The sequence below is a fragment of the Phodopus roborovskii genome, unplaced genomic scaffold (assembly GCF_943737965.1).
Source record: "Phodopus roborovskii unplaced genomic scaffold, PHOROB, whole genome shotgun sequence".
Classification (NCBI taxonomy): Eukaryota; Metazoa; Chordata; class Mammalia; order Rodentia; family Cricetidae; genus Phodopus; species Phodopus roborovskii.
In genome coordinates this window covers 53,341-78,212 of record NW_026125952.1, presented here as the reverse complement: position 1 = coordinate 78,212, position 24,872 = coordinate 53,341, and the positions used below count along the sequence as shown (strand labels likewise).

Here is a 24,872-nt window from a genome sequence, read left to right as displayed (position 1 = left end):
TTCTTGTAAAGAAATGAAAGTACATTTAAGAGTTACATTAAATATGATATGGATGTTTAATCCTCCTATGATAATTGTGAATAATGTGTCATGTTTAAATACTAAATGGGAAAATTCCTGCAACCTAGCTATTCACTGTTCAGTTGTATATTATGCTTTCTTTTAAAATAATGTTTTCCTTCTCTTTTTAGAATGACTATCAGCCCAGCTGTGGACGGTCTTTAAGGAGGACCCAGCGCAAGCGTCAGCATACTTATCTAACACGGTCCAACATAGAGCATAATTCACAGGCATCATCTCAAAATTCAGGTGTACAGGAAGATTCAGACAGCTCCTCAGAGGTTAGAGCTGTTATAATTTATCCAGTGTAACTTTCTTTGTTGTTTTCTCCTTTGTCCAATTCATTCATATTTACTTTTGAAAATCACATGGATAGAAGATGAAGACCTTTACTCATTAATAAGGCACTTATACAAGTTTGGGTATCCCATTTAGATTTAGCCATTTTGGTTGTCTTTCATGATTTCTACCTAAGATACCATCTTGACAAGAGCAAAAGTTTGTCTTTGTGACAGTGACATGACATAGCAAAAGGATATCATTCTAGAAATGGGGAAAAATGAAACATAAATAATAGAAATAAGGCAGATAGTCCCAGGACTGATTCAATCTGTAATTGGCTTGTATATCTATTTTATTTTGTTTTATTTTATTGCTGACTACCTATTTTGGAGGTCACTGAGTGTTGATTTATCTCAGACCTATCTTCATCATGACAATGAACAAAGTATAGCAATTCTTCTCTTCTTGTTCTTCTGTTCCCAAGCCCATTGTTCTTTTAACAGTTCTATTCTTTTAGGTGCATAATGAGAGTTTTATTGCATATTGACATTATATAGTACTTTTTTGTGTTCTTCACTGTTCTTAAAATATTATTTCCCTTTTTCTCCATGAATATCTTGACCTGAAAAGAATTACTCACGTACAATATTTTTAAAACCATCCATCTTTCAGCATTTAAGAAGGCTATAAATAAGTATTTTGAAGTGTAAACAGTTTTTCTAAAGAAATAAAATGATTTATATCAATAAACAGTATAATCGCAGACCATGTAAAATACCTAGTAGTTTGTTTTTAAATTTGAGATCTATGTAGAAAAATAATTATGCACATTTTAACTGGAATGTTTGATGAAGTAATAAAGTTATAAGTTAGATGGCATTTTTGTATGTTGCAGTAGCTAATACTAATCATATCTCTGAATTGCTGTCTTTTTCCTATAGGAAGATGAAACTGTTGGCACAAGTGATGCTTCTGTAGAAGACCCTGTTATTGAGTGGCAAAGTGAAAGTTCTTCCAGGTAGTTTTAATTGACCCCAGGTTTTTCAACATTTGATATGAAATTATGGTTTTGTAGGAATTTAAGACCATCAATAAAATAGTATGATGTAATAGAAAATGTTTTGAGTTTGAAGCCTATGTACAATTTATTTCCTCATAACTCCGTACATTCTGTGGATACAATTGTAGAGGTTTTGTTTCCTTTATCTGTAAAATAAGCTTCTTGTTAAATTTATGATTGTACTTCTTTGAAACTTTATATAATTATATCAAGTTTTGGTCTTTTCAGATAGAGTATTATTATGTAACTCTGGCTGTCCTAGAACTCACTATGTAGATCAAGATGGCCTGTAGACCAAGATGCCTCTGGGATTAAAGGCATGGAGCTTTCATTTCAGTTTTAAATTTATCTCTTTCATCATTTTAGCCATATGATTCATGTTTATTTTTAGGCAGTTTTGTGTTTCCAACAAGGATTTTAAATCCTGTTATAATAAATTAAGTATCTTTGTTCAAGAAACATTTCATTGAATTCAAATAGTGATCAAAATCCTGTATTATTTTTTTCAGTCCTTGTTATTTAAGTGATTTTTGATAACAAAATGATCACTTTTCCATTATAACTTTCACTTATTTACAGTGATTCATCAAGTGAATATTCTGATTGGACAGCAGATGCTGGCATAAATTTGCAGCCTCCTAAAAGACAAACTAGACAGGCAACACAGAAAATATACAGCAGCTCTGAAGATGAAAATTTGAAGTCATTAGAAGATAGGCAGAAGAAACCTAAACAGACTAGAAAGAAGGTTTGTAACTTATAAATTGTTTATTTTTGCCTTGCTTTTCTTTTTTGCCTCAAATATTTGAATATTTAATAATTTAATAAAGCCAATTAAATATAATTTTAATAGACTTGGAATTTTAATTTCTTGTTATCAAAGCTAGCAGTTTAATGACACCATTATATGTTATTAACCTAGAATAGTGACAATTGCTAGTTAAAATGTTGCAAAGTTCTATAATAAGCCATTATATTGTACAATAATTATTCTTGTCATACACAATTATAAATTTGTATCCCTATATACATGCCTATATCATAGGATAGAATAATCTCAAGTTGGCCAGGCTGTCCTTGAACTTAAAATTCTCCTGTCACAATTTGCTAATTATATCTGGGATTATGGAACTGTAGCATCTTATCCCTCTTATATTCATAATAGACACTATTGTGTTACTATTTTTGAACTGATATTGTCTAGATACATGAAGAGAAAAATGTGCTAATTTTAGATGCTAATTTAGTGTCAAGCTATTATCTACAATCCAAAAATGAACTACTTGATTTTTTTTGCTATAAAATATGTAGTTCCTATAGTATATATTTAAAATTATGTATTTTACTATGCATTAAACATGATATTTTAAATAATTTTCTTACCTTTTCATATTACTATTTATGAGTTTACACTTCTGAATTATTGATATAAATACTGTCATTTTTTCTTTGTTTTGTTTTTAGAAAGGGGGACTTGTTTCTATGGCAGGCGAACCCAATGAAGAATGGTTTGCCCCTCAATGGATCTTGGATACCATACCACGGCGTTCTCCATTTGTCCCACAGATGGGAGATGAGGTACTCATTGCCCAATAAAAACCCCTTTGCTTCAAGGACAGTATTGAGCTTGAGAGATGGCTCCGCAGTTAAATAGCAGACTGTTTTTTCAGAAGGCCTAGGTTTGATTCCCAGAATCCACATAGCAGGTCACAACTGTTTGTGACTCCAGTTCCAAAGAATCAATTGCCCTCTTCTGGTGTTTTTGGGCACCAGACATGCACATGGTACACAATCATGCAGGCACATAAAGTAAAATAAACCAACAATAACAGAAATTTCCCCTTTTAAAAGAAAGAAACAGTTAACATTGCCAGGCAGTGGTGGTGCTTGCCTTTAATCCGAGTACTAGGGAGGCAGAGAGGCACGTGTATCTCTGAGTTTGAGGCCAGCCTGGTCCACAGAGCTAGTTACCGGACAGTCAGGACTCAGGACTGTTACATACACAAAAAATGCCGTTTCAAGAAATCAAAACAAACAACAAACAAAAGAACAATTAGCATTATTCAATCTTGGTATCTGAAGTGGTTTTGAGTATTTGTGCATACTTGAGGGGAGCACATATGCTGCAGATCACAATTGGAGGTCAGAGGACAGCTCTATGGAATCATTTCTTCTTTTTTACATGGATCCCAGGAATTAAACTCCAATCACACAACTTGTACAACAAGTGATTTTAATGACTGAACCATTTTGCCAGCTCCAGAAAATTCATACTGTTAACTTTTGTTGTGGTTAAATATACACTATCTTGTTTCTTTGCTCAATTGAGTATTTCTTGAAGAATGTGACTCAATATAATTAATTTTGCATTTTTGTATATGTCTTTTATAATATAGTCAACATAAGAGATGCTAAGTTAACAAAGTTAAGTTTATTTATGATTTCTAAATTTATGGAAACACTTGATTTTTAATTGTAACTTTGTTGAATTGAGTGGTACTTTTGAGTCCTCACTCAATAACTAATTTGTTTAAAAAATTGAGCCTGATAAAATATGCTAAAGCAGGTATGTCCAACCAAGAATACTTATGAAAGCGATCCAACACATTTGTATATATTACATTCCAAGGTCAAAAGCTTGGATACCTGTGCTAAAAGATAGTTACTGGATCTGTGATTGAATAAATGTAAATACACATTTATAATTAGGCATAAAAAATCTAGGAAAATATTACCCAGTTGAAACTTTCAGCATCTCAGTGAAAGTACGGTTACCTTGAAATATCTGTTTTGTCTGATATATTGATTGACCAAATATTTGAACCTTTCTTGTGTATGTGCTGGGGACTGAACCCAGGGTTGATACATTCTAGACAGTTGTATCATTATATTGTAATCTCAACCACTACACACCATTTTGAATTCAGAATTAATAATAGAAATATGAAATTGTCATTTCAATAAAAGACAGAAAAAAGACAATTAAATAGGTTTTAAATGAGACCAAATACAAATTTGGCCCAATTTTCTCTTAAAGAGATCTTTTAGTAGAGATACCTATCAATAACACTATGAATAAGCTATCCTTTGCTTATTTTGTATAGAGATTATTAAAAATGTTTCTTTTAGATATATTGGACTTTTGGTTATTGCTTGTTTACATATATTACTATGCCCATAAGCTTCTGATGATTAATGCTGTATTATAAAAAATTAAAAAGCCTTAAAATTTTTGATATATCTGAAATCATAATTATATTTAATGGCTATTTTGAGTCTTAGGAGGTCTGTGGTGAAGTTGGATTAATTTTAGAGGACTTCACAGAACAAAATAAGCTTCTGTGTTCTTTTAAAGCCGGATGAGACCCTTCTCTACACTTGATGACTACTTCTGTCAGTTCATTCCCTGATGGAATCACTTTCCTTATGCTTTATTCAAGATTATATATTAGGCTATGACAATTCTTTGGGGGAATGGAGAAAGTATTGCAGTGAATCCAACAGTTGAGTAGCTATTTGAGAATGGTTTTTAAAGAGCTCATAAAGTCATAAATGTACTGTTCATGTAATCAGTTTCTTAATTACAGCGCTACTTACTGCTTAGTCTAGCTATTAAGCCCTTGTTATTTTGCTTAGAATAAGCCTACTGATAAATGATTTCTCTTCAAAATGCTCCTTCTTAAAGGTCTAACTCAAATGCCAAGTTTGGGTTTACCTATACTTGTTTCTAAATGAGATATCATACCTACATGGAGAGAGAGAGAGAGAGAGAGAGAGAGAGAGTGTTATACTACTTTTCCTTATAGGAAAATATTACATTTTAATACCTTATGATAGTATCTAGTACCTTGTGCTTATTTTGTCAATGTTGAATATTAAAATAAATATATAATAATTGTAGGGTTGTTTTGGTTTGGTTTTATGCCTTTTTGTTTCTTTTTTCCAGACATGGTTTCTCTGTGTAACCCTGAGTGTTCTGGAACTGGCACTCTCTGTAGACCAGGCTGACCATTAACTCACAGAGATCTATCTGCCTCTGCCTCCTGAGTGCTGGGATTAAAGGCGTGGGCTGCTCCCATCTGGCTCTCTATGTAGGTTTTTTTTATTTGAAGAGTATGTACATACATTTTTGGCTTCATATAATAGGAATTTATTCTCTCAAACCATTTTGAAATGTAAAAATATTACAATGTGGCATTGGCAGAACTGTGTCCTCTCTCCCAAATCTTTTAAGGCCAAATTCTTCCCCACTTCCCATAGCTTTTGGGGGTTCTCAGAATCCTTGGTGTTCCCCAACATTATGTCCATTTCTCTCCTACCTTCATATGGCAATCTTCCCTCCAAGGATCTCTCTGCATCCCACTTTCTACCTTCTTATCTGGACAGGCTTTTAGTGTGTATATACTCCTGCTATGAGCTCAAGTACTCTTAAATTGGTTGTTTCTACAAATACAATGTTTCCAAATAAGGTCACAGTCACATATGTGTGTTTATGTGTATGTTCAATGCAAAACCAACCCCTCCATTAGAGAACGGAGAACTGAAAACTCAGGAACATTTCATTATTGACAAGGAGAAGGGAAGAACTTGCCGTATTAAGTGCAGCCACTGTGGCAGCAAGACCAAGGGGCCTAAAGGGAACCTAGGGTTTCTTTATTCTCAGATAGTAATGTTAGCAACATACCTGAATTAATCACAATGCTGTGTTCACAGTCCGATGCTTCACTTTTGTGCTCACTTGATAGCATTTGGGGTTGGGACATACATTTTTGTCTTTTCCATAAACCTCAATGCATGTATTTCTAAAGCTAAACTGAGTAGTAGTTCTGTCTTACAGGAATGCTATGATGATTGTTTAGTGTATTGTGTGTGAAGCATAGTCGTTTACATAAGAACAAGTAGGAAGAATAAGCTGTTACTAAAGTTTGGCCAATGCTATATGGTATGCAGTATTTGAGTCATATCATAGTGTGTCCATTTTCAGATGAGGTGATAGGATTAGAAAGGTAAGCAAGGTGCCCAAATTTACATATAATTAGATGTCAGAATCACATGATACTGGTATAGAACTTTCAAAATTCATAGCATCTCTCGTGTTTGAGAACTGGTCTACAGGGCTCAGCTAAAGATGGGAAATTAAATTCTTTGGGATAGAGGAGGAGGGTTATCTTGCTCATATTTCATTGTGTTGTTTAGACTCTCATTATATGTTATTTTTGTTACCTTATTCTATTTGTTTATATCTGTCAACACTCTGGACCCACTGAGGAAAAGAAACTTTCCTCAAGAAATGTAGAAAATAGTAGTAAATATTATCTTTGAAGAAATTGGCATTTCTTACCAAACACTTAAATTCATTTTCTTCTGTGCTCAGCTAGTGCTGATGTGAACTCTTGCAACAGAACACTTTCAATTTGTCCTAAAAATTGCTTCATTTAAATTTTGTTTGCAGTCATTTTCCCAGGTGGCTTCACACTGAAGAAAAAAAATATCACCATAGGTGTACACAAAACTGGTTGCATTTCAAAGAATTGTCTAAGCTTATAAGTAGCATTCTAGATATCTACAATTAAACTATTGTTGAATGTAATAGTTTTCCTGGTGGCACTTTCATGAATACTTTGTTATGGTTGATTCCCTCACTCTTCATCACCTACATCTTCCTGCCCCGGCTCTCCTTTGTACCCTTCCACTTTAATGTCACAAGTATTCTATTGCCCTTTCCTCTCCCTTCTCTTTTCTTCAGCTGACTCTTGCAGCTGCTTGGGAGCAAAAGACTGTATATATTATTTATGCAATGTGAAGCTTGCCATGGGATTAGGTAGACACAAGTGCTGAATGAATATCATATGATCAGGAAAAGTTTTAAAATTGAAATTATTTTATGTAAATGGGGGAAGATGTTTAGACAATATGCATGGGGGAACTGCAGGGTTAAAATAAATATGAGTGTATATAATACATTGTTTTCTTTTTCAGCTTATTTATTTTAGGCAAGGACATGAAGCTTATGTGAGAGCTGTGAGGAAATCAAAAATATATAGTGTTAATTTACAAAAACAGCCATGGAACAAAATGGATCTCAGGGTGAGTTTTCCCAATGGACATGAATACAATCAAAAGAGTTTGGTGATAAAGTTCCCTTAGGCTTCTATTTTCCTGGTTTCGTAGTGTGGTTTGGGTGGTAGTGTATTTCCAAAATTAATTGATGCATGGTATTTTATAGAATGGATAATGTATATTTCTTAAAATTTGTATGTTAGGCTATGGTGATTCATACTTATAATCCCAGTTATTTGGAAGCTGAAGGGAAATTGCTGGTAAATGAAGCCAGCATATACTACATGGTGAATTCCAAACCAGCCGAGGAGGCTATTGTGTGAAACTCAGTATCAAAATAAACACATTGTAACAATATTTAAAATTTTTATGAGGCTAGAGAGATGGCACAGTGGCAGAGAGCTTTTGCTGAGGACCTGAATTCAGTTCCCAGCACCCACATGATGGTTCATAACCATTAGTAACTACAGTTCTAGGGGATCTGATGTTCTCTTCTGTCCTCTATAAGCAGCAGGCACTCACATGGTACACGTACATACTTGCAAACAAAACAGTCATACACATAAAATAAACCTTTAAACAATTTTTAGGCTATGTGTTATCTTATTAGCCCTACTTTTCTGTAAGCTTCAGGTCCTTGTGTTTTTACCATTCCTCAACTACAGAAAAGTAGACATTCTCTAGTTTGAATATTTTCCCTAAACAATTGTGTACATATTTGGGTAAACTGTGTGTACTACAGGCATTCTCAAGGTTCTGCTAGTTTTGATATAGGTTAAATATCATAAAGAAAAAGAAGCTTAGAGAATTGTATTCTTTGGGATCATCTCTTTTGATGTAATACCCACAATGCTTTAAAAAATCAAGTAAAATAGATATGGCTATTTCTGTTGACAAATTTTATGTCAGTTAATATGAATTTATTCCTTCTCATACATAAAATATGTACAGGCAGGCATAAGTATGTATTTCTATTTGAGTTTTGCTTCTTTTTTCCCCCTGAAAAACAAAGGGCAGATTTACTGAAACTGAAGAGTTATTTGTTTATCTTAAGATGAAAGAGAAAAATCTGGATATTCAAGTAGACATTTAGACATCAAGTAGACATTTAGACATTTGTAGATAAAACATTATTGTTTTAAGGTGTTAAAATACCTTATCAAGTCATCTTCGTATTTTCTTCTTTACTGCCTGTTCATCTGTTTAGAATCAATGAGAATTGAGTACTCTTTCAGGACTGAGGGAATGGATAGGATTTATAATGTCTTATTTCTAATCACAGCTCCATGGTTCTAGAAAATTATTCAGTGGTAGTATGTATATGACATATGAGGTTGGAGTGAAACCTGAATTTCAGCCCTAGCTCTTCTATATGTTGATTATAACTTTAAGCAAGTTACTGTCTTCTATATGTTGATTATAACTTTAAGCAAGTTACTGTATCCAGGAAGATTGTGGGGGGTTTTGGGTTTTTTTTTTTTTTTTTTTTGTGGATTTTACTTCTTAAATGTGATCAGTAGTAAACTGTAAGATTGTGACACAATACTTTGTCTCAAAAAGTCTGTCCTTTCAATCACATGTATATATAAATCTGCATGCTTATTTACTAATTTTGCTAATAGGGTAAGTGATTTTTTTTTAAACTAGACATTGAGAAGTTTGATTTTTTTTTAATATTTTGAGTTTATAATATAATTACACCATTTCCTGTTCTCTCCCTGTCAAACCCTGCTATGTACCCCCTTACTCTCGTTCAAATTCATGACCCCTTTTTGTTTAATTGCTGTGAATGTGTGTGTGTGTGTGTGCTTGTAAATAAAATTTGCTCTGTTTGTATGTTACTTATATGTGTATGTTTCAGGGAGGTATATTTTGTGCATATAATTGGTGTGCTCTTCCCTGGAAAAGACTGTCTCTCCCACTCTTGGCATTCAGGCATTGCCTGTAGTTCTTTTCCAGGGTTTAACTTTCCCCTTTCCAAGTTAACATTTCTATTGTTGTCTAAAATGCAAAGTTGAGGAACTTAGTCCCAAATGATACATCTACAACACGATTCTTGCTCCGAGGCTCTGGAGTCATTGAGAAAGAGGGGGATGGAAAGATTCTAAGAGCCAGAGGAACAGGGGACATTGTGAGCATCTCCTAGAAATGTCAGGAGTTTGCTTTTTAAGAATATCTGACTGATGTGTACCCATGACCTATAGAACTAAGGGTATTACTTCAGTTCATAAATTCTAGAAAACTTCCTGAAAGATTTTGCTAGTTAGGCTTCTTCATAGCCCTTTCTTAAACATCAGTCTGTTTAGTATTGTTTTTTGTTTTTGTTTCAAGACAAGGTTTCCCTGGCTGTCCTGGAACTTGCTCTGTAGACCAGGCTGGCCTCGAACTAGCAGAGATTCGCCTACCTCTGCCTCCTGAGTTCTGGGATCAAAGGCATGGGATACCACTGCCCATCTGTTTTTGTTATATTTGTATGGGGTACCATATGCATGTGCATGTTTGTGCAGATATTCATCTGCTACGGTATGCATGTGGGAGTTAAATGATATCTTGTCTTTTCACTGGCCTTACTGTTAACATTCAAGTGACTACCTTTAACTTAATGTAGTTCCTATCATTTAATGAATATTCACATGATGTTTTTGATTCAACAAGTTATAGTGTTATATTTGTATGTATATATGTATATATTTGTTTATATATAACATTAATAAAGAAAGAGGCCAGCAGTTTTAGAGTGGGAGGGACTTGAGAGGGGCTGAGGGAAGAAGAAGGGGGAAACTGGTATAATTAGATTATAATGAAAAATGAAGTAAAGTATCTTTAAGTAAAAATGATAGACATTCAGGATCTATACTGCTGCTATTGTAGATACTAAATAACACTTAAGTATTCAGTTAATTCTTAAGTTATTCAGGTAGAAATGAAATCTATTAATAAAAGGCAGTCATTTACAGACAAGTAATGTATTGGTTTTTCCACAAATAGGAGCAAGAATTTGTTAAGATTGTAGGAATCAAGTATGAGGTTGGACCACCTACACTATGCTGCTTGAAACTTGCATTTTTGGACCCCATTTCAGGCAAAATGACTGGAGAGTCTTTTTCCATTAAGTAAGTAGCTGTTTCTCATTCTGTGGTTTGTTTGTATGAATTTTAATGCCAATTGTTACTAGTGTATTTAATATTCAATTCAGAGCTCAAAAACAATGGGAGGGGAAGTACTGTGGTGTAGAATTATAGATTTGAGTAGGTTTTGGTTTCTTGCTATGTCTAATGTGTGATGCAAATGGGTGAACTGATCCCTAATCAAAGCAAGGTACTTAGTCTGTTTGTGTAAAATGAACATGCTGAACTGCCAATGCTTTCCTTAGAATTGCAAGGAATAAAAAACCAACATTTAAGAGTATGCTTAGTTGATGTTGTTTTGTGAGTAATAATAGGGCAAGTAAGTATATGACTACTCATGGGATTTAAATATAAAATTGAAGAGAATGAAAAAAAATGTCAATCCATATTTTTTGAGGTGGGATCGCACTTTGTTGCCCTGGCCAGCCTTCAAAGTGATCCACCTGCCACGGCTTCCCAAGTGCCAAGGTTAATGATGTGTGTCACCACACCTGGTGATCCACTTTTTAAATTTTTGATGGTCTCCATTTAAAATTTTTAAAGCCTCTGTTAATATCTTTATAGTAAGTAAAGACATTTCTGCAGACCATGGAGTTTACAAAACTTTGCTTAATGACCTCTATGTCAAATATTTATCCTTGGAAATGGAGCGAGTGATAAATACTACTATATTACAGCATTAGATGCTACTGTGCTTTATTTTCTGTATAGGTATCATGACATGCCAGATGTTATTGATTTCCTCGTGTTACATCAGTTTTATAATGAAGCCAAAGAAAGAAACTGGCAGATTGGTAAGAATAAGTAAATTGTCACTTATAGTTACTAAGCTAGAAATACAATATTGATTTAAACAAAAGGAAATTAGTTCAAGATTTAACTGAACAAAGAAGTAAAATTTATAAGGCAACCAAAAAATTAAATATAATTTTAAGTAACTTTATACATATTGTGTGATAATTACTAGCAGTTTACCCTTGTACCTCATTTCACATTAGGTGGTTTTACTTGCCTATGTCCAGTAGTTTGCAGCTATAAAATGGAAAATATCAACAGTAATAACTCATAATTATTTGTTCCTCAGTCTGAATAATATAATACATTCTCACATGATCATACTCCTTCTTACCTGGGATGTCAGTTTTCCAGCAAACATACTTGACTTACCTTTTATTCTCAGCTGTGTCTTCCAACTGTTTTGTATATTATAGTGCGTAAATTCAAGTACCGATTATGTAAGGCATATATTATTCACCTCAGTTCATCTCAGTGTACAAGCTCATATAATCCCAGAAAGAAAGGGTGAATATCATACAATAGAGTACTTTAAGAGAAACCACATCATAAACTTTTATTATATTATATTTTAATTGTTGTTTTATTATAGTATACAATTTCTAATCTCTTACTATGTCAGGTTTATAGAATTTACCATAATTGTGTTTGATAACGCTAAATACAAGCTACTTCTGCATTTAAAACTATGTAATAATTTGAGTGGTAATAGAGCTGTTTAAATTTTTAAAAATTCATTACAGGGGATAGATTCCGCAGTATAATAGATGACGCCTGGTGGTTTGGAACTGTGGAAAGTCAGCAGCCTTTTCAGCCAGAATATCCTGATAGCTCTTTCCAGTGTTACAGTGTTCAGTAAGTATAGCTTGTTTGTAACTCTGATAAATACTGTCTCTTTATATCAACTTTTTTCTCGTAAAACTTGTTTTACAAATAGATCATTGTATTCTTTTCAATGGATTAATTTTAGATATCTTCTTGATGGACAGCATCAGCAAAGAAAAAAATCTACTGTGAAAGAGTGGGCTTCTTCTGCCTTCTTAACTTTATATAGGTGTAGCATGTTTTCAATGTCAGTGGTTTATTACTGTCTTTATATAAGCAGAGTTGTACTATCATGAATACTATGGTGCTTTTTTTTCTAAATTTCACCCTCAAGAAATCATGCAAATTATGTTACTACATGAAAGGAAATGCTTGGGAATCTGATTTGCATCTTCTTCTTTTGTTGATAGCTGGGACAATAATGAAAGAGAAAAGATGAGCCCCTGGGATATGGAGCCAATTCCTGAAGGAAGTAAATATACCTTTAAAAATTAATGACAATTTTTAGAAATGCAAGTTGACAGTAGTCTGATGTTGGACACTAATTGTTTTGGATTTTTCTTGTACCTAGCTGCTTTTCCAGATGAAGTTGGTGCTGGTGTTCCTGTGTCCCAGGAAGAACTGACTGCTTTGTTATATAAACCCCAGGAAGGAGAGTGGGGGGCTCATTCCAGAGATGAGGAATGTGAACGAGTTATTCAGGGCATCAACCACCTTCTTTCCCTGGGTATGGTGAATGTGAAAAAATACTAGGAAAAGAATGGGGAGCTTGGAAAGCCAGCAGACTTTTTAAATGCTGCACAGAGAAACATAGTTTATCACAGTATACTTTACCTTTAATTCAACAGGCACAGTGATTTTAGTTTAATGTTCAAGTTTTTTTTATGTTTGGCTAAAGTAATTACTGATCAACTATCTCATCACTCTGGGGGGTAATAGTAAAGGCAGGCATGTAAGTCTCTGTTTCTTTCTTGAGTCATTTTGGCTCTCTAGCTAGTTCCTGAGCCTGACTTTGGAGGGCTTCCTTGGTAAAGACAGTGGGTGAGTAATATATTTTACTCACATAAATAGCTATATTTACTAAAATATATCACTGGAGAAGTTTGGAATTTATTCAGGAAAGACAAAAATGAAAATTTGGCACATTTCTCATTTAATTTTGTTTCATTTTATCTAATTTGAACCAATATATCCTGCATGATGCAAAGATACTTTGTCCAAAGAAAAAGTGACAATAATTTATATAATTGAAGAATTATTTTCATAAAAATTTAATATATTGTCCTTCGTTCTTTTTTATATGTGAATATTCACTAACAAGAAATGTTGGTCTCTTTAATAGCTGGTTTTTAAATTTTTGGTGATTTTTGTAGATTTTGCCAGCCCGTTTGCTGTTCCAGTGGATCTCAGTGCCTACCCCTTGTACTGTACTGTAGTTGCTTATCCAACTGACCTCAATACCATCAGACAAAGACTTGAAAATCGCTTTTACAGGTTTGTTTTGTTTTAGAATTTATTATAGAAGTCATAGTTTTATGTTTCTCATGCCTTTTAAGGATGATTTTGATGTCTGATATAATCTTCCAAAAACATGCTCCAAAGTTCCTTACATTTTACCACACTTGCAGACTAAAAATTTATATGGAAACAAAGATAAACTACAGTAAATTTAGTTTACTAAAGGCAGATTGGGTAGTAATCTAATGTATCATGATCAAGACGCCACAGTGATAATGCAGCATATTGAAAATCCTCCTTGGGGAATTAAACAGTGGCAAAATTCAATTGCTAGTACATAAATAGACCAAATTATTTGTTGTTTATTTTAGCTTAGGAGAAAAATTGTTATAAATGGGCTTTGGAGGTCAGTTCTTATTCCTTTGTTCAGCCATGTCCACTTTACACTACCTACACTATTTCATGAACTTCTTAGTTTGCCTCTGGTACTATAAAATGGGTGTATTTTATAAAATAGTTATCATTTCATTTGATAATATATATCAAACATAACTAGATGAAAATGTGCAGTTTTCCACACTATGGTTTCCTTTCTTCCTTTCTCCTGTCTCTCCCTCCCTCCCTTCCTACTTTCTTTGACCTTTCACTTAAACTACACATGATTTTTGATTTGTCCATGCACTTTTGGGTTGCTTTTTATATATGTGTGTGTGGGGGGGTGACACACCTGTGGGACTGTATACATACGGAAGTCAGAGCACAACTTTCAGGAGTTGGTTCTCTGCTTCTACTGTGGGATCCTGAGTGTCAAGGTCAGATTTTAAGGTTATTCACTGGCCCATCTGATGTTTTAAGCATGAATAAGTCACACAATATATATGTGCTACATCCATGTATTGAAATACCTTTGACATAGTATGATAAAGTGCCTAGTAGTCTAATAATGCACATTCTAGGCATTTAATTAAAATGTATCAGGCCAAAACTAACAGGATGTTTTTATTTCATAGGAGAATATCAGCATTAATGTGGGAGGTACGCTATATTGAGCATAATGCTAGGACTTTCAATGAGCCAGATAGTCCTATTGTTAAAGCAGCCAAGATTGTGACTGATGTCTTACTTCGATTTATTGGGTAAGAAGTGTTACCTACTACAGAGACTACCATTCTATTTTTTAAGTATTGGAATGTATTTTGCCTTACTTATCCTGTTTCTTAGGGATCAGAGCTGTACTGATATTTTGGATACTTACAATAAAATCAAAGCAGAAGAACTGAACAGCAGTGATGCAGAGGAGGTAAGGATCACATCTTGATAATTGTGACTGTATTTCCATTATGGTATTGGGGGCACAGTAAGTGTTAATGAATACTATAATTGGTTATGAATAGTGAAAATTTTAGGGAGGTAGCTGAATATCTGAATCTTATATATTAACCTCATTTTACCTGTGTTCAGCTGGTATATACCAAAAACTTAATGATGTGCTGTAGACAAGGTATTGTCAGAGATAGGTCATCCCTTGAAACTTGGTGCATTTATATAATCAACAGATTTCTAGCCCTCAGAAAATGAGACAAAGTACTCAGCATTTTATTTTATTTGCTTAGTTTCTTGTGTGTTTTTTGTCTTTTTCTTTGCATTCAATATTTTAAGAGTGTTTAGTTAGAGCCAGGTGTAGGTGGTGCATGCCTATGATCCCAACACCCAGGAGGCAGAAGCAGATGGATCTCTGAGTTTCAAGGCCAGCTTGGTTTACAGAGAGAGTTCCAGGACAGTCTTGGCTACACAGAGACTCTGTCTTGAAAAAAAAAAAAGAAAAAAAAAAGCTGTTTAGTTCATGCTAATTTTAGGGATGATTTTATTTTAATAATATGTAAAATAGGAAAAGATCTTTAAATTATGCATTTGAATGTCTAAATGTTTGTTAGATGCATGGGGTTGCTATGGCATTCCTTTTCGGAAGTTTTAAACCCAGTCAGTCCTTTTGGAATGAAGTGTAATTAATACTCTTAGCAAGACTTTCATGTACCTCTGTCTAATTCACAGTGTTTAGTAGAAAACAGTTCATCCCAGAGATAAAATAAAAAATTCAAATATGCTAGATCCTGTTGGAGGGCCATAAGATATTTTTCATGTTTATTTTGTTGTAGTTACTTTTTTTTGTCAGACTTTCTTTGGACTGCCAGCTCCCAAATAATGATACCAGAGACTTATTATTAATTGTGAAAGCTTGGCTTGTTCCCAACTAGCTCTTATAACTTTAACCCATTTCTATTAATCTCTGTTCTGCCAAGTGGCTCTTTACCTCTCCTCCATTCATATGTCTGATTCCCTCCATGTGTCTCTAGTGTCTCCTGCCTCCTGCAGTGCCAGATTCTAACTCTGAGTTCCTGTCTCTGCCCAGAAGTCTTGCATATTCTCTCCTGCCTATTCAACTCTTTATTAAGGTATCAGAAGGTACCTTAAGCAGAGACACACCTTTATAGTATACAAAAAAATTATCCCACACCATTTTGTTTGCATCATTAGTCTTTAAAATGGTAATCTCAAGTGACACTTTACTGCTGAAAATTATTTCTATCAGATCATGTATTTTAATATACCTAAATGATATTTATACAAATAATATGGAAAATGTAATACAGCAGTAAGACATTAACTTATTAAAAATCCAAGAAAATTTTTTTTCTTTATTTTTTTCTAATCATTAATATAAATATATTTTCATTTAGGATTTGATTACATAAGAATTTCTTCACAAACTTAAACTCTTTTGTTTAGATTAGAAATTGGAGGCAATGTTTTAACAGCTTGATTTTATTGGAAAGGAATATCAATAAGTCCTGATCACATTTCTCCTGTATGTTGTGTAGTTGTTTTGCCCTTCACCGGTGGTGCCTTGTTCTTGACTTTGTGTTGATAAACTTATCTCTCTGATATAAGGACAAATTTATATTTCCCTGGGGAAAATGTACTAATTCTTGAAATAGTAATGTTTAATTGGGAGTATTCCATAATTATGGTATATTAAATGAATGAGTCACATAGGATAAGGTTTTTTTTTTTTTTTTAACACTCATACTTACCTGACAAGGAAGTTCACCCTTTTCCTCATTTCCTATCCTAGTTTAAAGAAAAAGCCTTTCAAATTCTTCTCCCAGTGTATTTTCTAACCTGTACACAACATATTGCCAAAGTGTCAGGTGAATTGCCCTCCTACATTTGCTCTGCTTCTTGCTCCAATGAAGAAATGTTAACTGTCATTATCTTGCCATTTACTTGTTAGCGTGCATTTACTTTGTAACACTTCTAAAGTTAACTTAGTGTCTCTCACTTTCCTCTTTAAATTTAGGATACAGAAATGGTTGATTTAGATTCAGATGGTCCTGGAACTTCATCTGGAAGAAGGGTAAGTAAATGTGTGCCTTGCTGAGAACAAAACATTTCCGGGTTTCCTGAGTGGAACTCTTGGAAGCAAATACATAGATTAGACGTGATTTAGTTTTATTACAGCAGTGGGTCAGGATATATAGCCCAATCCCAGAAAAAAAAGACAACAAGGGCTGGATGAAACCATACAGGTTCCCAATGTTCTCTCTCTCCTATGAGGGACCATACAGCACACTCTACTTACATCAATGTAAACAGAAAAACATGTATGTGATTAGTGACTCGGTTACCAAGAATTGTACTAGTGGCTTGTCTGCATAGATTATGTTGTTTATACTGTTTAAATAAACAGTCTTTACAATTCAAGAAACAGTTCAGGCTCCCAAATACTGGCCAAAGGCCAGCATTTGAAATCAAGGTGAGTGGGGAAACATTTACTTGTCTGTACGTTATTTGCAGTTTAGATTGTCTTAAAAGAAAAATCAGAATACTAGAACTGTTGTCATTCGCTTTGGTTTTTTTTCCCCCAGAAAGTATGATAAATTAAAAACTAAATAGTAGCTGTTTTGTCTTAAGTAGGTGACTTCCATTAGAATGATGGGTATGTTAGCTCGACTGGTTAGAGTTTGACTTTGATAATATTAGACTTTTTTGAGAAAATCAAGGATTAGTTAAGGAAAAATTAATTTTGTTAAATTTGTAGGTCAAATGCCGAGGCAGAAGACAGTCTTCCAAGTGTAATCCTGATGCTTGGAAAAAACAATGTCAAGAACTACTGAGCCTCATTTATGAACGTGAAGATTCAGAGCCATTTCGACAGCCAGCAGATCCTCAGTCTTTCCCAGTAAGCATACCATTGCTTAAATGACTGCCAACAGGATTTCTCATTATTTATCCGAGCTAGTATCTATTTATGATCAATTTCCCCAATTCTTTACTTTTAGTCATAACTTTTTAAAATATTTCTTATGGACTTAGTATGGAAGTTATATAGTTTCTAAAAGAAATTTGAATCAGCTGGATATGGTGGAACATGCCTTTAATCCCAGGCAGAGGCTGGTGGGTAACTGGGAATTTGAGGGTAGCCTAGACTTCACAGAGATCCAGTCTTGCCAGGACTGCATAGTGAGACTCCATCTAAAAGAAAACTAACAAGAAACTGTAAGGAGTACGTTTTTTTCCGCCCGCCACCGAGGTCCGTCTGATCCTGGTTCTGCCCAAAGTGTACCGCCAAATATCACCCAGCAGCAGATGATCCTTCTGATTCCGGTCCATGTAGAATAGCTCTTAACAAACTATGGCAAGCGAAATTTTGTTAAAAGGAGACTTGTGGAATTGCTGGGACCACAAGACTAAGGGCGGGAAAACGCAAAAGCAGGGCGGGAGCAGCTCTGCGCGAATGCGGGAATGGGCAAAAAATGAGAAGTGGTGAGTGCCTTCTCAGGTCTTCTTTGGCGGCAAAGATCTGTCCCAAAGCTGTGGTGAGTCCACCTGGTTAGGCAAGGGACCCTGCCCCTTGGGGAAGGTGCGGGAGGGGAGCGGCGTCTGCCGCCTGGGTGAAACCCAGGTCCCATGAAAATCCTAATCCCGCTTCTGACACCAGATATTGCGGTTAAATAAGGATCAGGATAAACAGGATAAACAAATAGGCCGAATAGATGTTTATTCAGGGAGAAATAACTTACAACCTAGACAGATGAACACCAGGAACTTCCACCCTATGCTCTCCTGTCCGGGTCACGCCAGCAAGAGAGCGAGCTTTTCCTGGCTCTTCCTCCAACCTCCTTCCACAGGTCACTTCCGCCCAAGGCTCCACCCCCAATGGGCGCGGTCAGTGCCACAGAAGGACTATCTCACTACAAGAAACCATTTTCTTTCATACTTTGTTTAGGATAGTCTAATAATATGTAATTACACTTTTATACACTATAGACATAGTAATAATATGTCAGACCCGCTTAATTTACAATAAATTTGTTATCAATGTGGCCACATAAAATAATTCATATGCCAAATTAGTTTTCAACCATGATAACAATATGACAGTTTTGATTATAGAATTAATTTTTACTTTTAAAACAGGGTCTAACTATATACTCCAGGCTGGAATGGGACTACTGTGTCATAATCTGACATTGTGTTTCTTTTCTTCCAGCTTTAGCTTCCCAAATGCTAGGATTAAAGACATACACTACTCTACCCTGTAGTTAGGATTCTTTTTATACATACATAACAACTCCATAAACTTTAGACACTTGAGAATATAGTGTGTATTTCTTAAAAGAAAAATAAGTAACAATATTACTTTCAAGTAAGTTTGATTTATTGTAGGAACTTTGAGGAGGACATATTAGGCTTGTCTTTTTCAAAACAGAATATGGTGAATATAGACTTCTTTCAAGTAAAATATCATTTTATTTGTGGATTTTTGAGCCTTAAATCACAGTTTCATTGCAAGTCTTGATACTGTGGAGTGGTGATGTGGTAATTGTCTGTGTTCTTTATTCAAATAGGCTCAACAACAGCAAGAAGAAGACCCAGAACCCTCAGCATCTGCTCTTCCAGATAGACAAGATCCATCTCATTCTGAGGTAGGCTTAGGCTGTTTTTGTGGTGTCTCATTTGAAAGTTTTCATGCTGTATGCAAATTTTGTGCAATTTGCTCAATTTGCCTTTCAATTCAACTTAGTTTCTTTTTATACCTTTGTTTAATTTTTTTTGATCATTTTAATTTTTTAATTTTTGTTTTTGAATCAGCATGTGTTGCATAGTTGTTCTTCATGACATCATATAGTTGTTTATTTGGAGATATAGAAAGAAAGCCATGCAGCAAAGCTGAGGACACTCAATGTACTGTTATGTCTGTATCACAGATGATAATTCCCCCACTTTGGTTTCCTTAAATAGTCAGCTGAGTAATTTGACATTTTGTCTTTTTATCCATGTTCCAACATTATTCCTTATGAAGCTATTAGTGCTTTTTAAGGCATAATCTGTTGGAATATACTTTTGGTGTTTTTATAATTTAAGAAAATCTATTTAAAGCAATTATGTTTTTTTTTCTTTTACACTTTGGAAAGACATTTTCTCCTATACCTTTTTTCTGCCACTTTTTCCTCTTTTTACTTTATTATTAGATGAACAATATGGTGGTTTTATTTCTTAATATTCTAAGTAGAGTGAGTTACTAAATATTTGTGTATTTTACTCAAACTTGTGTGTTCAGGGTAGTAGGAAAGACAAATCTATTTCAGATACTATCCAATATGATTCCCTAAGAAAAACTTAACTAGCCTGAACGATTTAAGTTAAAAATGTATTTTTTTTTTCTTTCTCCTAATTAAAATCAAACTAAGCTTTGAATCGGTGAGACTGAAAACTTTAGATGAAATGAAAAATCACATTGATTAAAGAATCAAAAGGGAGGCAAATGTGATTATGCAGAGGCATAACCCTAGTATCCGGGAGGCTGAGGGGGGAGAATAAGGTATTTCAAGCCAGCTTCCACTGCATATAGAGACAGAGAAGAGCATGGACCACTTAACTTTGACTTCAACTAAAGACAGCTTATGTGAAATGTCATAACTCAGAATCTTGGAAATAATGTAGTTAGTTTGTGGAGTGGAACTATTCAATTATACCCGAATAATCTCTTCGCTGTCATTAGATAACTTGGCAAGGTATCAGCAGCTCTAGCCAGCGACTTTGACTTTTCTCTTCTAACTCTTTAAACTCATTCTTTTCAGAAATCTAAAAAGAAATTGGTTTGGGAGTGGGAATAAGTAGTTGGTAGACATAAAAGTAGTGTTTGTGTCAAGATAACTTGCATCAGTGGGTAATGTAATTCTCAGTGCTATTTTATTTAGAATTGTTTTGCAATTTGAGTATTTAAATGTAACACATTATCATTTGTAGGATTATCAAGATGTTATAGACACACCTATGGACTTCAGCACTGTGAAAGAAACTTTGGAATCAGGAAATTATGATAGTCCTCTGGAATTTTATAAAGATGTTCGCCAAATATTCAGCAACTCCAAAGCTTATACTTCTAATAAAAAGTCAAGGGTATGAAACTAATATTAAATGGGCAGTTATGTATTTCAGGCAGTTTTCCTTGCACAGCTTTTAAGATTTGTAAACAAGTACATTCTATTATTTTGACACAGTTACTGAGGATTCACTCTCAGTATCTTTTCTGAATTCTGGATTTTTTTCAAGGCATATGTAAATATACTTTTAGAATAATCATTCTAAAATTAACCAGCTTTTTCTTTCTCTTATCTAACTCTTCTTTATTCTTTAATGATAATTACATCTGCCAAAGAAAAGACAAAGAATGGAAAGTTAATAATTTAAATACTCAAATCTCCAGTAAATGAACTGATAAATATAAAGGTAGCTCACAATATTAATTTATAGTAAGTGTTTTAATTAGCTCTTAATATGCAGATTCCCATTACTATCACAAATATTGAATCCTGTCTGGAAGTTACAATTTTATTCATACTTACATTAAATATTTCCCTATGTATTGTCAAAAGTGAAAATATCCTGAGAACAAGAAATAGTAACAGTAATATTTACCTTTTTGAGTCACTAGTGTCCAATTAACTGTCAGATTAGTTACATGATAGGTGTACATCTACCTGCTTCAACTTCTTTATATACAGTAAATATTTACCAATTTCTCTAGGCATAATTTTTTTTTACATTTGCTTTTTCCTTTTCATCATAATTTTTAGAGTAATGCAGTCTCTATAAAAAGTTTGAAAAAATATAGAAAAATATTTTAAAAATCAGACTTTATTACATTTTATTTATACTTAATATTAATGTGTTTACTTCTAGGCCTATCTACACTAGTACTTATGATTCATATGCTTTTAAAACATTAGGTTTCATATTTCAAGTCTTTGTTACATATGTATTATGACTTTAAAGTAATTTTTATTAATTACTTGAATTTCATACATAGTCACTTATTACCCTGTCAAACTCCCATCCCTTCACACCCAAATTTGACATTACTTTTTTCTTCTAATTCATTTCTCATCAAGCCAGTTTGTGTTACCCAGACGGTCTTGCAATTAGGGTTTGTTCTGGAGTGTGTGAGACCTTGTTCTGGTCAGCCAACCAGTGGGGGGGTCACATCATTAAAGAAAATGACTTTCCCACTCCCAGCATCCATTAAATGCTATAGGTCCTCAGCTAGTGGTTAGGATTACATATCAACCTTCCTGCCCTGTAAGCTGGGATTTTGTCTGTCTGGACCTTGTTCAGGTCTTGTGCATGCTTTCACATTCTCTGTGGGTTCATATTTGCATCTGTCCTGCTTGTCTAAAAAACACTGTTTCCTTGAAGTCATTCATAGCCTCTGGCTCTTATATTCTTTCTACTCTCTCTTCTGTGAAGATCCCTGAGCCTTGGGGTGAGATATGAAAGTCTGATTGGGCTGAACACTTTACCTTTTGTTTTCTGCACATTGACCAATTGTGGGGCTTGATGTTAAATGTCATTGCTGCAAAGAGGAATTTTCTCTAATGAGGCTTAAGAGATGATCTGATCTATATTTTGTTTGTTTAAAATAAGTTTTTTTTATGATATTCTTTGATCTGATCATTTCATGGTTTATTAGGGTTGTATTGGTTTTGTGTTTTACTAGTATAATGTTGCTAGAAAATTTGAAGTTTTAAAAAATAATTTTCCACTTTATATGAACAATGACTATAGCTAATGCCTTTAATATCACAGAGCTTGTTTATCATGTGTGTACAGTCCCCTGATGGTTTCTTACAACAGATTCCCAGAGGTAAAATCATTAGACAAAGGATAGGTATTTCTTTAAAGTTTTATGATACATATTTTAAATTGTCTTTTAGAATATTGGTTCAGTGAAAATTCTCTCTTAAAATATATGAGGAATTGTTCCTGTTTTTCACAGCACTACACATTATCTTTTTACGTTTCATTATTTTTTAATAAATGAAAATGACATCGTAATTCCTCAAGAAGTTTTCAAATAGATAGTGTGTGTTTTTCATCTGGAATGATTTTTATAATGGTCCAAATATGTTCATACTTTGCCTCTAACTAAAGTAATTGCTAAAACCCAGCTGTGCTTTTTACCTTTACAGGTCTATAGCATGACGCTGAGATTGTCTGCCTTATTTGAAAATCACATTAAAAATATCATCTCTGAATATAAGTCAGCAATCCAAAGTCAGAAGAGGAGAAGGCCACGGTACAGAAAGCGCCTGCGGAGCAGCAGCAGCTCATTATCTAGCAGCAGGGCTCCTAGGTATATTACATCGACATAGCACTTTATGTCTTAAAGCGTTCTGTGTGTGCAAGAGTTTATGAATAAATTCTGGCTCTCTCAAAAGACTCAAGAATTCTTATTCCCATAGAAAGGAGTAGTTTCTAACCCAAAGCACTGTTTATGTCCATCTTACTATGCCTTTAAATTTTTATCTTTTTTTTTCTTTTATTAAATGGTTGAAGTTTAACATTGTCATATCACCTATTTTAGACATTGCCCTTGAATTTTAGGCAGTTTTCTTTTTGGTTACCGTATGAATTTTATGTAATGTTATTTATCATTTTGAATGACTGAGAAAAAGTGAGCATAATTCTATATTTTTTTGGTTTATAGTCCAAAAGGGAAACAGAAGCAAATGAAGCTACAGCCTAAAAATGACCAGAATACCTCAGTGTCTTATGCCAGGACTAGTTCTCCTTTTTCTTCTCCTGGTAAGTATATCTGCAGTTTTGTGTTCTACAGTTGGATGGTGATTAAAGGATATCGAGGTGGTATCACTGTTTATAGAGCAAACAGCAATAAATTTCGATTTAGAAAAATTGCATTTTAAGCACTATTCTACTTGATAGCTATATGGCCCTCCTAAGAGATAATGTTACTTGGTTTCTTTGTTTAACTATGTGATTTTTCAAGATCATTATTTAAAATTTCAGTTTGTGTTTTTTATAAGTAGTTTGCCTACATGTGTGTTTGAGCACCATGTATATGCTTGATACACGCAGAGACCAGAAAGAGAGTATCTGATCCCCTAAAACTGGAATTACAGATGGTTGTGAGCTGCCATGTGGGTGCTGGGAATCTACCCTAGATCCTATGGAAGGATTAACAATTTTCTTAAATGCTGAGCCATCTCTTTTTAACACCACCTAACTAGATAAATCTAATTGTTCCTTTGAAAGTTCTATAAGATTTTTACTATCTACAATATTACAAGAATTTGTTCAATATAGCAGTCAGTGTATGAGTTGCAGATTAAAACTGATAGGGGTATTTCCTTGGGTATTTTTGTTTGTTTTGTTTACATTTTGTGATCGAAAGTTTCGTGATGATAAATAATTTATTTTCTTGTAAAATATTCACATTTACTTTGGGAGGTGGGCTTTAGGGTCTTGCTAAGTAACCATGATAGATCTCAAAGTCACTGTCCTCCTAGCTGAGTCCCCAGAAAGTTGGGAATATACGTGTGCTACCAGTTGTAAAGCAACTTTTAATTTTATATAAAGTAGTGCAGGTACAGTTTTAAAAGCAGTATATAAAAAGTGAAATTATACTGACATTACAATCTTTTTTAAATGCAAGTTTCAGATGCTGCTGAAGGTGTTTCACTATATCTACTTGATGATGAAGGAGATGGACCATTTTCTCCATCAAGTTTCAGTGGAAATAGCCGAAGTGGAAATAGCCATGACCCAGGGAAAACCAAATCATTTCGTAATAAAGTTTTACCAGCTAAACAAGGTAGGGAATTGAATATTGGAGAGGTATC

General features: G+C 34.1%; 1 protein-coding gene across 2 annotated transcripts in view; it reads left to right on the top strand.

The window, feature by feature from the left end:
• Positions 1 to 24,872, top strand: part of Brwd3 (bromodomain and WD repeat domain containing 3) — a 96,824-nt gene that overhangs the window by 61,406 nt on the left and 10,546 nt on the right. The window contains exons 21-40 of one of the 2 annotated variants that reach the window (XM_051179136.1): positions 192 to 341; positions 1,284 to 1,360; positions 1,982 to 2,150; positions 2,867 to 2,980; positions 7,382 to 7,489; positions 10,451 to 10,575; positions 11,302 to 11,384; positions 12,129 to 12,240; positions 12,621 to 12,682; positions 12,782 to 12,937; positions 13,584 to 13,704; positions 14,679 to 14,804; positions 14,890 to 14,968; positions 17,027 to 17,083; positions 17,768 to 17,908; positions 19,578 to 19,655; positions 20,980 to 21,132; positions 23,202 to 23,365; positions 23,720 to 23,817; positions 24,686 to 24,844. In XM_051179136.1, the coding sequence (XP_051035093.1) occupies positions 192 to 341; positions 1,284 to 1,360; positions 1,982 to 2,150; positions 2,867 to 2,980; positions 7,382 to 7,489; positions 10,451 to 10,575; positions 11,302 to 11,384; positions 12,129 to 12,240; positions 12,621 to 12,682; positions 12,782 to 12,937; positions 13,584 to 13,704; positions 14,679 to 14,804; positions 14,890 to 14,968; positions 17,027 to 17,083; positions 17,768 to 17,908; positions 19,578 to 19,655; positions 20,980 to 21,132; positions 23,202 to 23,365; positions 23,720 to 23,817; positions 24,686 to 24,844 (2,332 nt within the window). The remainder of the gene's footprint in view (positions 1 to 191; positions 342 to 1,283; positions 1,361 to 1,981; positions 2,151 to 2,866; positions 2,981 to 7,381; positions 7,490 to 10,450; positions 10,576 to 11,301; positions 11,385 to 12,128; positions 12,241 to 12,620; positions 12,683 to 12,781; positions 12,938 to 13,583; positions 13,705 to 14,678; positions 14,805 to 14,889; positions 14,969 to 17,026; positions 17,084 to 17,767; positions 17,909 to 19,577; positions 19,656 to 20,979; positions 21,133 to 23,201; positions 23,366 to 23,719; positions 23,818 to 24,685; positions 24,845 to 24,872) is intronic. The other variant, XM_051179137.1, reaches the window with a different exon arrangement.